Source organism: Urocitellus parryii, unplaced genomic scaffold (genome assembly GCF_045843805.1).
Source record: "Urocitellus parryii isolate mUroPar1 unplaced genomic scaffold, mUroPar1.hap1 Scaffold_48, whole genome shotgun sequence".
NCBI classification, from domain to species: domain Eukaryota; kingdom Metazoa; phylum Chordata; class Mammalia; order Rodentia; family Sciuridae; genus Urocitellus; species Urocitellus parryii.
Genome location: NW_027554049.1, coordinates 939813 through 957005, shown reverse-complemented (window position 1 = coordinate 957005; position 17193 = coordinate 939813). Strand labels below are relative to the sequence as shown.

The 17193-nt window shown below is 42.1% G+C and overlaps 1 protein-coding gene across 1 annotated transcript; it reads left to right on the top strand.

The window, feature by feature from the left end:
* The first annotated feature begins 2526 nt into the window (after positions 1-2526).
* LOC113178563 (ankyrin repeat domain-containing protein 50-like) lies at positions 2527-12295 on the top strand. Its single transcript, XM_077794824.1, is given in 4 exon segments — positions 2527-2749; positions 8781-9771; positions 9773-11831; positions 11834-12295. Coding segments are annotated over 4 exon segments (3717 nt in total). The 5' UTR covers positions 2527-2544.
* The last annotated feature ends 4898 nt before the right edge of the window (positions 12296-17193 follow it).

The window sequence follows — 17193 nt, the reverse complement described above, 5'->3', positions numbered from 1 at the left end:
GTTTGAAATGGGGGTGTCGCTTTGTTTCCTCCACCAAGTTCTCTGGGTACCTCAAGGGACATACAACGCCGGGTGATCAATTAACTCACGTGTTCACCAAGTCACTGGGTAACCTGAAGGCTTCAAGCAGATGCTCCTTAGCTAGGACTCCTTGCCACGACTTCCAAATTTCTCAGTCTTGAAAGGGGGGGGGATGTTTTAAAATGTATTCATTCAAAAGCAGAGGTCCCTTCTAGGTGCGGAGTGCAGAAACTGGGCTTGCCCTTGGGGGGGGGGGAGGCGCTGGGAGACGCAATGCCAAGTGGCCAGCCAGCTGCCCCCACCTCAGGTGGGTCTGAGCCCTAACCAGGATCCTTCCAGGCTGGTCCCTAACCACGATTTGCCTCTTCCTCTGCGGTGGCCAGAGGCCACCAAGTTGAGAAGCACGTGGCTGTTGCTGAGGCTGGCTCTGAACTCACGATCCTCCTGCCTCAGCCTTCTGAGGCGCTGGGATCATAGGTGTGTGCCACCGCGCCTGGCACTTAATGCTTTAAAATATTAAAGTAGCATCTTCTCTACTCAATGCCTTTCCTTCGTGATGCAGATCTACGGTGTCAGTGATTTGTGAAGATGGTCTTGAGCCCTGGGAACCTGCCTGTGTACAACATTGGCTCTCTAGAACCCTTAGGGTCATGTCCACACTTCATTGAAAAGCTTACAGAGCCCAGCACTCACTCTTTTCCACAATTCTTTCTTCACGCTTTGCTCAAGGGTCTTTCTCCAAGCCCATGCAGGTGCTGTTGCCTTAACTAGGTTTTCTTTCCCCTTCCTGTGTGCCCCCAACCCTTGACCCTTGCTCTTCCTCCTCACCCCCCTCCTGGCTTTGACCTCACCAGCCTCAACCTCCACACCCAGCTCCCCTGACCCCTTCCCACACCTATCAGATTTTTAATTTGAAACTTACTTAATGACATTTTTTCTTTAAACTATAAGAATCAAAAGAGCACATCTGTATCTCCAGCTACCTGGGGAGCCACAGTAGAAAGGTCATGAGATCAAGGTTAGAGCTCAGTGGTAGAGCATTTTCCTAGCATGCACAAAGCCCTGGGTTCCATCCCCAGCACCACAAAAATTTAACAGAGCAGGTCAGGACTGAGGCAGTTTTGCTCTTCAGCACACACCCAGAGCTTGGCATGGTGCTCACAGTAGGTCCTAAGTAATGATGTTTTGGCAGTTTGGGATGGAAGACACATAACTTCAATACCCTGTGCTCATTGATATGATAAACAGTGATAGAATTGCTAACATAGAAAATTAGAGTTGATCATTTCTTATTTACATATTAGTAAGTGCAATGGAAGAAGACTCACTAATGCCATGACAGCATTTAATAAAGATTTGACCATAGAAAGTGACTCAAACTTGAAGACCAAGGAGAAGCCAGGTCCATGAGAGAAGGGGTATGCAGACCAGACACAGGAGGCTGGGGCAGCTGTCTGGTGAGGGTTACCAAGGAAAGCCATGCATGGCTGGAGTCCCTGGGGAAGGGTGAGTGGCACAGTAGAAACTCCCTGGAGGGGCCATAGAGGCAGGTGGGCCACCCTCGTAGCTCGGGGGAGAAAGAATAGGAGTTTGGACTTGAGTGATGCTATTACAATGGATTAGGGGTTTTAGAAACATTGACTTTTGCCTGGTGAAAAGTTGGATCTTGGTGTCTAGGGTATTGAAGGATTGAGAAGAGAATTGTAGAAAATACAATTTGTAAATTTCTGTTGTTCGTAACTGAATGGATTGTGTCTCCTTCACTTTGTTACCTGCTTAGCACCCCATTGGGCATTTAAACACCTCAGGTAAATATTTGCTGAAAGCAAATGAGCATTGTTTTATTTAGGAAAAACTTTCATTCAACAGCAATATAAATTGCAGAAGTAGGAAATACATTACTCGGTGGAATCAAACTTAATCATTTTTCTTTACTTTGCAATTTGAAAATATCAAATTGGACCTAGAATATAGTCCTCTTCTTCCAGGCCTTTAAAATAACTGTGGTGACTTGTTATACACATGCAGTCATCTCATGAGAGAAATGAAACACATGTAAATTCTGTGGAAGCCTTGATGCTGATCTTATTACGGTGGTCTGAATATTTGCTTTGCTTTGTTTTGTTTTCCTCTGCAACACGTTTTATGCCCTTGTCATAGATAATTCAAACTTTAACACCAATTCAAAATCCAGAAGGGAATATTGAACTCTAGGCTCCCCGTCCCTCCAGGCCTTCCTGGGTTGTGCTGGGTCTCACTCTCACACACAAGTACACTGTGCTGTGGAAGGTGACATCACTGGAAACGCCAGCTATTTAGGACCTGTATTCTACTTAAAGTAAGGAATTGACGTTTATAACATTTTTGCCCTAAACATGTTTAAACATTTTATCCTACAGTCTTTTGTAAACATTTGTATTGGTACTACTACTACTGTTTGAGTACTGAATGTGACATTGTCACCAGTAATGTTCCGGATGTGCTGTGGTGTCTTGCAGGTGTGTGCTGCTCCCACTCCTGGGCATGGAGCCCCCTCAGCAGAGCCTGTTTCTGCTGGTGGACTCTGTGGATGAAGGGTGCAATGTCACTGAAGGAGAACAGACTGCCACCAGCTTATCTGGGACTGTCGCGGAACTGCTTGCTGGTCACCATGAGTTCTTCCCACCGTGGCTCCTGCTTCTCCGTTCTGCCTGAAAACAGAGTAAGGCTGTTCCTAAAATGTTTACTGGTAAGCATACTTACTTACTGCCATCCGATGCTTCTACTGACCAGCAACCACTTGTTTTCTTCCGAGAGTGAAGTGTGCAGTTGGTAATCTGGGTGTTGCCCCTGCTCCTTCTGTCACTGTTATTAACTGTACCCTTCTACAGGCGTGTTAAAGACAGTCTGTGGCATGTTTTAAAGCTGCTTAAGCATTACTCTTTGCAGAACTCTCTTCCTAACTGCTTGGTAAAGGACGGTGGCGCATCCTGCATGCTGACTGCCCCGGCCCTGTGGGGCTGCCTCCCTGCTGATGTCCTTTGAACTAGACTAGCATCTGAAGAGTAGTGAAGGCTCAGTGCCAGTCACTCTAGTGTTTTCCATGGTGTCTAAACAGAGACAGTTAAAAACCCTTTAGGATGTCACTTGAAATATTTCCTTTCTCTTAATCTTTTTTTGATAAGTGAGAAAACAGAGTATATAATGTATAATGAAGATGGTTTTCTTCATTTCTATTCTTTTTTCTTGATCTTTGTACTTTTTAAACCAACCCTAACAAAGTCACGATCATGCCAATAAATCATATGACATGCTTCCTGTGCCCTCTGGGAGGTGAAGGAGTGTAAACAAAGGACCTCTCCCAGGACTTGGGTGTAGCTGGGCAGACACTGACTGGGGTCATGACGAATGGGCGGTGTCATTTTTGAGCAGTTCTGAGCATTTGGCAGCATGGCAGACTCTCCTTCATCAGTTCAGTGGCTTTATCACCAGCTTCGCTCCAGCTCAGCTCCTGCCTCAGGTCCCTGCTGCCAGTGCAGCACTGCAGGCTTCCAGGGGAGCCATTATTTTGGGGTGTTGATAAGAATTGAGGGTTAAAATGAGAATGGCTAACCCTGATATCACACAACCTGCCGAGCATGTACACGGGAGTTGAAGGCCCCTGGCCTGAATTCCCATGCCCTTGTCTCCTCTTGTTCTTTAGCCCACATGTCTATACTATGTGTTTACATAGTTCACACCTACAAGACACTCCATGTACCATCTCAGCTCTACCAGGTGCTTAGCTCTGTGACCTTGCACAACTTGCTTAATGCTCCGTATGCCTGTTTCCTCATTTACAAAGTGGAAATTACATAAAGTTAAATCACAAATTACCCGTGAAGCACTTAGGATATTGCCTACCTAATACATACTAAGTGCTTCATGAATGTTGCTATTATTTTCATTTATTCACATATTTAGCCAGTGACTTTTGAACTCTAATTATTACTGTTCATAAATCTAGGTCATTGGTTTCAACTGGTACCTAGTATCTCTTCCTGGGAATAAATCTTCTATTGTTTTTCCATTATCCTATTCATGGACATTTAGATTGTTTCCAGTGTCACTGAGTGAGCATCCCTAATCAGAAATACTCCAGAATCCAAAAGCTGTTGAAATGTGGACATGACGCCACAAGTGGAAACTTCTACACCATGAAACCATTTTATCAACAAAATTATTAAGCATATTATATTAAATTACTTTCAGGCAGTATGAAACATAAGTGGATTTTGTGTTTAGATGTGGGTCCTAATCCCCACAATATCTGATTATGTACATTCAAATAGTCCAAAACCTGAAAAAATTCAAAATTCAAAAACTCTGGTCCCAGGCATTTCAGAGAAGGTATGTTCAACCTGTATTGCAAAAACTACTTTAGGAATGTGCTTGTATATGGCTTCATGTACACATGTGCTAAAGATTTAAATCTATTTAAAGTTAGAATTGGAATTGCTGGGTCATAGAACATATACATTGTGAACGCTACTTAATTTTATCAAATAATAGCTAGTGTGCTTGAAATAATTGACGCATCTACCAATAACATGAGATTTGCCATTTCTCTACATGCTCATCAGCCAACATCTGTTATTTGCAGATCCGCTCTTATCTGCTTTAAGGCATCTGCACTGATATTCTTCTGACTAGAATGTTCTTCCCTTGACTTCTTACCGCCTTCTTACTTGGACCCCTACTCAAATATCAGTTGCACACGAGCTTCTGATTGTATTTCTATTCTAGTTTTCTTCTCTCCCCGGCTACATGGTCATAAACTCACTATCTGGTTTTATTTCTTCATATATCCGATTACTGTTTAAAATCTGTCTATATTTTATACTTGTTTACTTAGCAATCTGTCTTCTCCACTATGATATAGTCAACATGAGAACAGGAATTTTTCCTTGATCCCCAACCTCCAGAACAGAGCTTGGGACTAAACTGCCATGCCTTGATTTGCAAATAAGTATCTTCTTTCAACTGTGTTTAGTGGAACAAGCAATGAACTAGGAATCAGGTGGAGCTAGATTACAGTCAGATTGTACCTATCCTCCCTTCTCTTCCCCAGTATACTAATTGTTAAAAATGGTGGGCTTTGTGTGGACATTTACCACCTCTGCTGTTGGTAAATTTTTAATTTGGGAGTAAAAGTTAAGAACATTACTGAGGTTATTAATAAATACCATAAAATTGCTTTCTGAAAAGACCATATTATATTCCTTCCTGAAAGTATGTGTGTTGCTTTCTTTGTATTTCCACCAGTATTGAGTTACATCTTTTTTTAGTACTTGTTAACTTGCCACGTGAAAAATGTTATTTTATTTGGACTTCTTGTTTACTGTTTAACTGTTCATTTATTTATCAGTTTGTCTTTTTTTTCTTTATCATTTTTGTTAATCTTTCTATCAAGAAGGTAGTGATTTTGTTATTGATTATTTTTAAGGTTTTTATTTCATATGCTTTTATTCTTTGTAACTATTTTCCTCAGTTTTTAAAAACTGTAATAATTATTTTGAAATCTGTTATATGTAAGCTAATTATTAGCCTTTATATTACATATTCTTTTATGTTTGATTATGTTATTCATATGGATATTTTGTCCTAAGTGGTGCAAAATAGGAATCTAGGATTTAAATGATTAGTTGGACCACATATTTTCTCAGCATCTTCTTGATTTCCTTTACTGTTGCTTGGCAAATTGAAAGAATTAGCCCATTCAAAACACCAAGAATTTACTTACAAAATATTTTGCAGATTTTTGTACATATTGATTCTGATTATAAAAGTGACCCATGCTTACATAGAAACATTTTATTTTTTTATTTTTTTTCATTTTTAATATTTATTTTTTAGTTCTCGGTGGACACAACATCTTTGTTGGTATGTGGTGCTGAGGATCGAAGCGGGGCCGCACGCATGCCAGGCGAGCGAGCTACCGCTTGAGCCACATCCCCAGCCCACATAGAAACATTTTAAATGACAACATACACCAGCATTGATTCCATCACTTGGAGATAAAACACTGATTGAGCACTCTAACACCTTGTGTTCTTAGTTCTTAGTGTTCCTACCTAGTTGAGCCTATGCTTTGTACCAGTTTGATTTCATGCTTTTTAAATTTAACGTTCATGAGCCTGTTAGCTATTTTTTGCTGTCTTTTTAATTGCTATTTTTATAGCTGCCTGATTTATCTGTTACATACTGGAATTCTCTTAGCTTCCTTTGGTCCCACTGTCAGGTTTGACTTTCATGTTCCCCAGCTACAGGTGCTCTTGGGGACATGTGGCAGTTGCAGTGGGCATCAGTTTCTAAGCAGAGGTGCAGATCCACTCACCACCTCCAAATAAAATCAGCCCCTGAGCAGGAGCAGAAGTGACTCAGTAGCAAAGTGGCCCACATTCTATTCCTCCGGAAATTGTGATCATTTTCAGCCTCATCTTGTAATTATTGAAAGTGCTTTAATATCAGTATACTAAATTGTATATGTTCATAATCAGGGATTACATGTGTATTTGTCAAAAGTCACAATTAAAAACGTTATTAATTTTAGTACCTTTAACTAAAATTTTTTTAACTGGTGGATTAATAATCATATTTCTGTTTTAATTAATAAATAACTTCTTATTAGTGACAAGCCTAATTTCTTCTGAATTCATATTCCCAATGTCTAGATCTGAGGGAGATTTATTTTTCATATTGCAAACATTTTGCATCTATTCTACGTAATTAATTCCATCCCTGTTTCCTCCCTGTTATCTCCATGTCAAACATTCGCTTCCTCTCAAAACTTTCTATTCCTATTTTCACCAAAACAGCAAACTTCAAAGTCAAAAAGAGCTATTAGAATCCTGGTTCTCTACTTATTCTGTGCTTTAGCTTCCTCATTTTAAAATAAGCACTCTGGTGGCCCAGGGCTGTCAGGGAAGGCATGTGTAGTGAGTGCTCCAAGTGCTTCCTTGAAGAGTGGACTCTCACAGAGCACTGTTTCCTGCCACGCCATTCTGCCAAACCTGTTCCTGTGGAGGTTGAGCCTGGGTTGTTTTAATTATGTCACATTTTAATCCTGAGATCTTAATTAGCTTGAACTAGAGATAAGTACTCATAATGGGTGATATGATCATTCTTGTGACTCAGACCATAGGTTCAGCACGTTGTATTTAAAACACTGTATAACATATAGGATACTATTTTAGTACATTTTTTATTAGTGATGTGTCAGGTGTTTTCCTTTTTAATTTTAAATTGTTTTTAATGAATTTCTGAAGTCAAAAGCACCCAGACACATAGGACAGGGTTTGGAGGCTATCACCTCATTTCACTGTGAATGCCTGTTGCTGTAAATTTCTAGGCATGTTTTAACTCCTCCTCAGTTTAAGTAGTGTTGTCTTTTTTTCCATAAGTAAAATTTGTGTTTTGAGATTATTTTTGTTGAGGATTTAATGATCACTTGTGTGTATATAAAATCATAGATTCTATTTTTTTTACATAGATTTAGGGCTGTGCAAATTTGTTATTTCCTCATGTTTCATTTTGGTAGGTTATGTTTTCTAATAAATATGTCCATTTCATCTAAATACTTAAAGCTTAGTATCACAGAATTGTCTAACAGTTTTCTCTAAAAATCAAATTTTTAATCTTTCCGTGATCTCTCTGTCTGTCCTGTTGGCAAAGCCAGACATAAGGCCTGCTTGGGCTCCTTTTTCCACACAGTCCCCCAAACCCCATAATCGGGGCTTGTTAGTAGTCCCAGGGTCATCCTTCTTCTTTATGTTTGCTGCTGCTGCCACCACGATTGTCAAACCCCCTGGGCCTCTCAGCTGGAATATCCCAGCTTCTCTGAAGGCTGTGGCCTCTACTCTTGACTGGATGCAGCTCCTCCCTGGAGATGTTGGGATGGTACTTCATAATGCAGACTTGGTCACACTGCTGCTTCACCAAGTTCATGTGCTCTGCAGCTGCTTCTTCTGGAAGGCAAATATACAGTTGTCTCAGGAATTCATGTCTGTAGATCATGAATGAAAATCATGATCAAAATGAAATCATGGTGCCCTTTAAAGAACTTAAAGTTTTAAATAGCTGAAACTAGTGTAATTTTAGGTTGATTTGAACTTTATTACGTGGCTTTGTTACTACAAAGCTAAAGGTTTTAAGCATAATTTGACCAAGTTGCATCTTAATTAGTTCAAGCTGTTTATTGGCAGTCCAAATTTTAATTATGTTAATTTGATAATGTGTAAAATAATGTAATTCAGAGGCAGTGGCAGGTGATATTCTAATTGGGTGTAAATATTCAACCCCTTAGTTGAGGCTAATGTATTTTCAGGTATATGCTGGAGCTATATCCATGATTTGTATGAAAAAGATCATGTAAAAACAAACTGTACTTGTGTGTCTGATCCTCCTCATTTGGAAGTAAGTTTAGAACATCTTCAAAAGGCACTATTCGAGCATGTCAGGCTGTGATGCTTGGTGAGGCTCCTGTGGTGGGGTCCAGAGGCCTCAAGCCACTAAAAGCCACTTGCCAATGAGAAAATGAGGTTATTTTTCTGTCATCCATGTGTTTTTGCAGAAAGAAAAGAAAACTGATTTACATACTGCCATGTATTAATAGATTTATTAGCATTAATTAGTTGATTTTTTATTAGTTTGTTGTAAATTGAAAACATTCTCTTTAAAGATAAGGCTGCTTCCATAATACTTCTCAACTGAAGACATCTGCTTTTTTGTTCTTCTTCCAGGTTTTCGAAAAATCAGTTTGGATGACCTTAGGAAGGCATACATTTTCAAGGATGTGCAGCAGTACATTCTTCATCGTTTAGACCAGGAGGAAGCTCTGCGGCAGCACCTCACGAAAGAAACTGCCGAGATGTTAAATCAACTGCACATTAAAAGCAGTGGATGTTTTCTTTATCTAGAACGAGTTTTAGATGGAGTTTTGGAAAATTTTATTATGTTAAGAGAGATTCGTGACATCCCAGGAACTCTGAATGGTCTGTATCTCTGGCTTTGCCAGAGACTTTTTGTAAGAAAACAATTTGCAAAGGTTCAGCCAATTTTGAATGTCATTCTTGCAGCCTGTCGACCTTTGACTGTCACAGAGTTATATCATGCAGTATGGACCAAAAATATGTCCTTGACCTTGGAGGACTTTCAGCGCAAGCTAGATGTCCTCTCCAAACTTCTTGTCGATGGACTGGGAAATACTAAGATCCTGTTTCACTATAGCTTTGTTGAGTGGCTTCTGGACGTGAAGCACTGCACTCAGAAGTATTTATGTAATGCGGCAGAAGGACACCGAATGCTGGCCATGAGCTACACCTGTCAAGCCAAGAATTTGACACCATTGGAAGCACAAGAATTCGCACTGCATTTAATTAATTCAAATTTGCAGTTGGAGACAGCTGAATTAGCCCTGTGGATGATATGGAATGGCATGCCTGTCCGAGACTCTCTGTCCACTTCAATACCCAAGGAACAAGAAGTGCTGCAGCTGTTGGTTAAAGCTGGTGCTCACGTCAACAGTGAGGATGATCGCACATCGTGCATAGTCCGACAAGCCTTGGAAAGAGAGGATTCTATCAGGACACTATTAGATAATGGAGCTTCGGTGAATCAGTGCGATTCAAATGGGAGAACGTTATTGGCTAATGCCGCCTACAGTGGCAACCTTGATGTGGTGAATTTGCTTGTCTCTAGGGGAGCAGACTTAGAGATAGAAGATGCTCATGGACCTAGCTGCTAGACAAGGTCATACCAAGGTGGTTAATTGTTTGATTGGGTGTGGAGCAAATATCAATCACACTGATCAAGATGGTTGGACAGCATTAAGATCTGCGGCTTGGGGCGGCCATACTGAGATCGTGTCTGCACTGCTTTATGCTGGTGTAAAAGTGGATTGTGCCGATGCTGACAGTCGAACAGTGCTGAGAGCAGCAGCATGGGGAGGCCATGAGGATATTGTTCTCAACTTCCTACAACACGGTGCTGAGGTTAACAAAGCTGATAATGAAGATAGGACTGCTTTGATCGTGGCAGCATAAATGGGACACAGAGAGATTGTGGAACACCTGCTGGACCACGGAGCAGAAGTCAATCACGAGGACGTGGATGGCAGAACCGCGCTCTCTGTCGCTGCACTTTGTGTGCCTGCAAGTAAAGGGCACGCATCTGTCGTTAGCCTTTTGATCAACCGTGGTGCTGAAGTGGATCACTGTGACAAAGACGGCATGACTCCACTGCTGGTAGCTGCCTATGAAGGACATGTGCATGTGGTGGACTTGCTTCTGGAGGGAGGGGCTGATGTAGATCACACAGACAACAATGGCCGGACACCCCTGCTGGCAGCAGCTTCCATGGGTCATGCTTCAGTAGTAAACACACTTCTGTTTTGGGGTGCAGCTGTGGACATTGATAGTGAAGGCAGGACGGTCCTCAGCATAGCTTCAGCACAAGGAAATGTTGAGGTGGTACGCACTCTGCTGGACAGGGGGCTGGACGAGAATCACAGAGACGATGCCGGCTGGACCCCTTTGCACATGGCAGCCTTTGGAGGTCACAGGTTAATATGTGAGGTGCTCATTGAACAAGGTGCTAGAACAAACGAGATCGACCACGACTGCCGGATCCCCTTCATCCTGGCTTCACAAGAGGGTCACTATGACTGTGTTCAGATATTATTGGAGAATAAATCCAGCATTGATCAGAGATGTTACGATGGAAGAAATGCACTGCGGGTCGCTGCCTTAGAGGGACACAGGGACATTGTTGAGTTGCTGTTCAGCCGCGGCGCTGATGTGAACTACAAAGACGCAGATGGCAGGCCCACGCTTTATATCCTGGCCTTAGAAAACCAACTGACAATGGCCGAGTATTTTTTAGAAAATGGTGCAAACGTGGAGGCGAGTGATGCTGAGGGCAGGAAAGCGCTCCACGTTTCCTGCTGGCAGGGCCACATGGAAATGGTGCAGGTGCTCATTGCTTCCCACGCAGACGTCAATGCTGTGGACAACGAGAAGCGCTCGGCTCTGCAGTCCGCAGCCTGGCAGGGCCACGTCAAAGTCGTGCAGCTGCTGATCGAGCATGGGGCCATGGTGGACCACACCTGCAACCAGGGTGCCACTGCTCTCTGCATCACCGCGCAGGAGGGGCACGTCCATGTGGTCCAGGTCTTACTAGAGCACAGTGCTGATCCTAACCACGCCGACCAGTTTGGACGCACAGCTATGCGTGTTGCAGCCAAAAACGGACATTCTCAAATCATTAAATTATTAGAAAAATGTGGTGCCTCTAGTCTGAACGGCTGTTCCCCATCTCCTGTTCACACAATGGAGCAGAAACCTTTCCAGTCGGTGTCTTCGAAAATGCAGTCGCTCACAATCAAGTCCAACAGCTCCAGCAGCACCGGCAGCGGGGATGCGCAGCCGTCCCTGCGCGGCCTGCCCAACGGGCCGGCACACGCCTTCAGCTCGCCGTCGGAGTCTCCCGACTCCACCGTGTACCGGCAGAAGTCCTCCATGTCCAACAATTCCCTGAAGAGCTCAAAAAACTCCTCTTTGAGAACGACTTCCTCCAAGGTGACAGCACAGACAGTGCCGATGGACAGCTTCCACAGCCTGTCCTTCACGGAGCAGATCCAGCAGCACTCGCTGCCGCGCAGACGCAGCCGCCAGCCAATCGTGTCCCTGTCCTCCACCACGCAGTCCCTGGGACAGAGTCACAATTCCCCGAGCAGTGAGTTCGAGTGGAGTCAAGTGAAGCCCAGCCTGAAGTCCACCAAGGCAAATAAGGGGGGGGGGGGGAATCGGAAAATTCCAGCAAATCCGGGTCAGCTGGGAAAATGGCGAAGCAGAGCAATTCTTCACAGCCAAAGGTCTTAGAGTACGAAATGACCCAGTTTGATAAGAGAGGACCCGCAGCCAAGTCTGGGAGGAGTGTGCCCCCTAAACAGACACCAGCAGACGCCCAGTGCAAAAGCCTGGTGCCCTCCGCCCAGCAGCAGCTCCTGCTCCACCAGCAGGGTGGGGAGCAGAAGAGGAGAAACGGGATCCTGACCAACCCCAACTACCACCTCCAGAGCAACCAGGTGTTTCTTGGTAGGGTGCCAGTCCCACGGACAATGCAGGACCGAGGGCACCCCGAGGTGTTGGAGGGCTATCCCTCCTCAGACACGGAACTCAGCCTTAAGCAAGCCTTGAAGCTTCAGATCGAGGGTGCCGACCCCAGGTTCAACTACAAGAAGGAAACGCCGTTGTGAAAGGTGGGACCTGGTCGGCCTAAAGTATCTGCACCCCGAAGTTAGCTCCCTTGGCTGGGTGCTCCCCTGCCTCCTCAGGGCCACTCCACCTTCCAGTCTCCCAGCCAGACCTGCCCTGCCCCCTGGAGTGGAGTCCTCCCCACATGTCACCCCGCCCCCCCTCCCTGCAGGTGACCAGCAGCGCATAAGCCTGGCACAGCCACATTCATTCTCCCACTGTGTTCTCGGTTGGTGTCCCCACCTGAATTGTAGGCTCTGGGAGGGTTAGTGCTCTGCCCACTGCTATCTTATGTCCCTGGATTAGTGTCTGAACAGTCTAGTTTCCAGGAGGAAGTGGACATGCCTTGCGTGTTCAGTTACCCCCTCTTGGGAGATGCTGATAGGTGAGGCTGTTCTGTATATTCATCTTGCTGCTTGGAAGAAGAGTGTTTGTAATGCATAGTAGATAGTTGGCCAATACTAACTCTGTTCCTCACTCAGAAAGAAGTTTACTCAGTAAAAGGTAGTTTGTTATTATGACAGATCTCTTGAGAATCTCCCAAAGTCATATTTTCACATACTGAGCAAAGAATTGAGAGGTGGGAAGTGTATGGTTGGCAAGGTAGGTGTGTGGAGCCCGTTGTATTCAGGTAGAACAGTACTTTTTAATTGTAAAATCTTTCCCCTTCCCACAAAAGTTACTTTGTTGATTATATAGAGGAAGTTGGTGGGAAAATAGGTCTACAGTTTTTATGTTACAGATATTTTTTTCAGAATCCTATTTCCCATGTTGGAGATAAATCTGAAGATTTCATTAGAAATCTGTTCTGGTTCATATTAAGCTACATTGATCCTACTTTGCTTAACTGATTTTCTTCCTTTAGCAAAATTATACTCTAGCAAATTGCAGTCTCTTTCTTGCTTCTTTTGTTTTTGGGACTATCTTCCAATAATAAACATCCTTCAGTTTGAATTTATGGATGACCAGGCAAATGTCACTCAAAAATAATCTGTATAAAATAGATAATTCATTCTCTACTGTAACTTATTTTAAAAATAGGTACAGCCCTCCAGCTGTCATTCTCGTCTTTTGTAAAGGCACAAGTATAAACATATATTAAATACAGTAAACCACATGAACTAAGGTAGATGTATTATGGAGCCTTTTAAATTAAATAATGAGTCTTTAGATTATTAAACTTGTACTTTATGTGATAAATATTTATAGTTAGATTGATATGCATATTCTTATATAGAGTCTTAAAACTATATGTAGTTTCATGGTAAGTGTAATGTGGACATTCACTCTTTCTTATTTAATGTTTGCCTAGTTCCTGCTCTGAGAGTCAGAGGCTTTGTGGTTGGAGTGGCTCTTCACCTTCCGGGATAAGAACATAAACCGCCAATGGTGTGCTGAGAGAGAACGAAGAATGTGCTATCTGCAATACAGTTACCTTAATTACTGTAATGTGCCTAAAAAGTAAGGCTGCCTTCTCAGTGTAACCCTCTGTGCTTAAGAACTTTCATTTTGTGTGCTTTGTATTCACTACACAGAATAAGCACTTTTTTAAAAGATGCAGATGTATACTACAGTTCCCTGATAAAGCTGAAAACAATTTTGAATAAAGTATTTTAAGTTAAGATTTGATAAATGTGCATGTGCCATGGTCAAATATATACGAAAGGCAGTGTTTTTTGTATTTATTTTCTTTTTTGTGGCAAAAGAACCTTATGCGCAGTGTTCCGGTCACATTCGCATTGTAGTGCGTGGCCTGTTTCCTGTATTTTTTAAAATGTCACTCAATAAAATGAATCTTGCAACTGTTTTATGTTCACTGTCCCTTCAGCATTGGCTAAAATGAGTTTCTGTATGAATGCCACATCTTGGTGAAAAAAAATTTTTTTTGACAGATTCTCAAACAGTATATAATTTCTAGTACTTTAGGGAGCTGCTCCATGTAGTTTAAATCTGGATTGTCCCAGTAGGATGCTCCCTATGTCTGGCCCAAAGTGTCCAAACGAGCAAACAAGTCGGCAGAACAGAGTTCCATTTCCTTACGGGATGCTGTTTGCCTCCCGCTCGCTGTCATTCCACCTCCAAGACCGCAGACTCATTCCCAAGGCATGAAAATTCTCAGGGACAAAGTCATGCCTCAGTTGCATGTGTGCGCAGAGGGAGGTGCACCTGTCTCTCGTCTGAGGGTAGAATTTTTGATCCCTGAACAATTCATTGACTACCCTCATCTCTTCTTTGAAGCAAAACAAAATGTAATTTATCGTGTGAAGGTTTATGTGGCTTCTCTCTCAGCTTCTCTACTTTTAAATCACTGCATGACCACAACAGCCCTTCTCAGAATCAAGTGGGTCCATGCCCTGGCTCAGTTGGATGGTGATGATTGTGGTGTGTTCTGTCAGTCCTTCATGGATGATGCCTGTAACCTTGTCATAGCACATGCGTATTTCTTATTATTTAACAGAATGGTTGGATCTGCACTTTCCTATCCATGTGCTCTTTCCTATGTTCTTTGGGCAGTTGCATTCAGGATGGCCAGGTGGCAAGATGAAGGGAGAAGTCTGTGACTAAGGAAAATAAATTTGGTGCCGATGAGCATGTGACCCACAGCCCTAGCCTCCTGGAGGCCCTCGACACCAGTGGGGCCAGAGTGGAGGGACCGTGCATCTGTCTGGGAAGGTCAGCATAATGATTTGGCAACCACAGATGTGGATTGGATCTCTGGGTGAGTCCTGTTAGTCCTACAGACCCCAGAAATTCTGTGATCTTGATAAAGAGGAATGAGGAAAGAGAATTTGGAGACAGCACAAAACCTTTGCTACTACTGAAGAAAAAAATATTTCAAACATTTGAATCACAGAGATCAGTGGTGTCATCGTAGATGAAGGACACATGTAATGCTTTGTTCATGGGAACAGAAATGTACAACAGACGATGAATGTTTCCCACTTGAATCTGTGTGTAAGGCTTTCTTGCTTTTGCTTTTTAAAGTCAGTACGACCCATTGGCCTGTGTCATTCATAAATCATAATCAGAGCAAGGAGAAGAGAAGTTCAATTGAAATTAAGGTGACATGGCAATATTGATAACTCGAATGTGAATGTTTCAAGTATCAGACTCTTGTCCCTATGGGACATATGTTAAATACACTTAATAGGACTCTTGCAAAGTAGCCTTAAAAGTGTCAATGATGCTATTAATGCCAACATGCTGTTATTGGAACCGACTTTCCTCATGTCTCATATAGTACATTTGCATCACTTTAAAGTACAAAGCTCTCATTTCTTATTAGGTGTATTTTTCTTCAGAAAGAGAACCTTGAAAGCTGCCAGTTTTTCTATTAACCTTGAATTATTGAAATTGTATTTATTTAATATTATTGTTTTTACAAAATTGCACCTCGTGGCCAAAGGGCAAAGAGATGGCTCATTGTGTTAGGGATTTTTCAAGGAGCTAAATGTCTTCACATCCATCCTTTATACATTTGGAACAGTTGGTAGGAAGGGAGCCAGTTGGAAAAATGTGATTTTCCTAAGAATTCCTCTGGATGTTTTTTATATAAATGATGTTTTGGAATAGAATGAAAGGGACTCAGTGTTATAAGAATGATAAGGGTGCCGGAGGCGCCCTGCTTCACTTATTTGTTTCTGTGGGGGAGTTCAGACCATAAGTGAAAAATGGCCTCTGCTCCATTAAAAAGTAGGAACAGTCCTGCAAATATGAAGGTCCTAAATAGCTATTTTTGAAATTAAAAAGTTTAAATTTTGTAAATCAGCTGTTGCTACTCCATGACTTAGGATGCCATGTGCTTAAAACATTTTTATTGCATTCCATCACACCATCCCTGAAGCCAGAGTGATGGTACGGGAAGTGAGAAAGTACAGGAACGAAAAATGAAAACCTAATGTTTCTAGGAAAGGTTTGGGGAGGAAAATTGACCAGAAATCAGTGTCTACTACAATGCACAGCCAGTGTCTCGTCTGCACCCACCCAGAATCCTCACCAAAAACCACTCCTTCGACAGCAGAAGTCAGAGCCTCTCCGTGTTTTGGCTGTGCAGGTGTTCATTCTGCTGGACGTCCTCCATTTACACTTTCTGCAGATATAGTTGCAGACAAATGCTTTCTTTTTATTTTTCCCTTGGTTTGGGGTATGTAAATAGCCTAAAATGTACATTGAATTTCACATTGTAAAAGTTTTATTTTATTCCTTGTATTATATTATGCAAAAATCCCTATGTATATGAAAGTGCATAATAAATATATTTGCATTACAGAAGAGATCTTGTTTTAATTTTGTTATTGAACTAGTAGAATACCCACAATGTAATTGTAATAAAAAGAACACTTAGTTGTTTAAAGTTAATATTTTAAAATGTTGAGTGAATTAATTTGGGAATATTTTCAAAGAAAAAATGAAATGGACACTGTCCAAAGAGAGAAAAACAAAAATATTTAGCCTTTATATTGTCCCAGAGCTTCTATAACAATTTACTCTTCTTTTCCCTCCCCGCACTGAGACATTATATCTCACAATGTCAAATGTGATACCTTCGAGAACTGCAATAGTCAAATAAATTGTGTACACATGCACTCCTTGGTTGTTAGAATATCACAACAACCTTATGCTGAAGAGTTTTTAAGTTTTTTTGCAAAAATGACCATTTTACAAATAGTATCTATGTGCTCGTCACTCAGAGAATTTGAGTTCCAGCCTATTGCCCCTACCAGGACACAAACGTACCCGTCTGCACTTCCTGTAAGTATACATTTCCACCTGTGTATGTGAGTGTACCTTTTCCCCACATCCTCACCAACACTTAATATTATGTGTATGCTTGATAATTGCCTTTCTGACTGGAATGAGAGGAAATCTCAATGTAGTTTTTCAGATTGTACAGATCTTC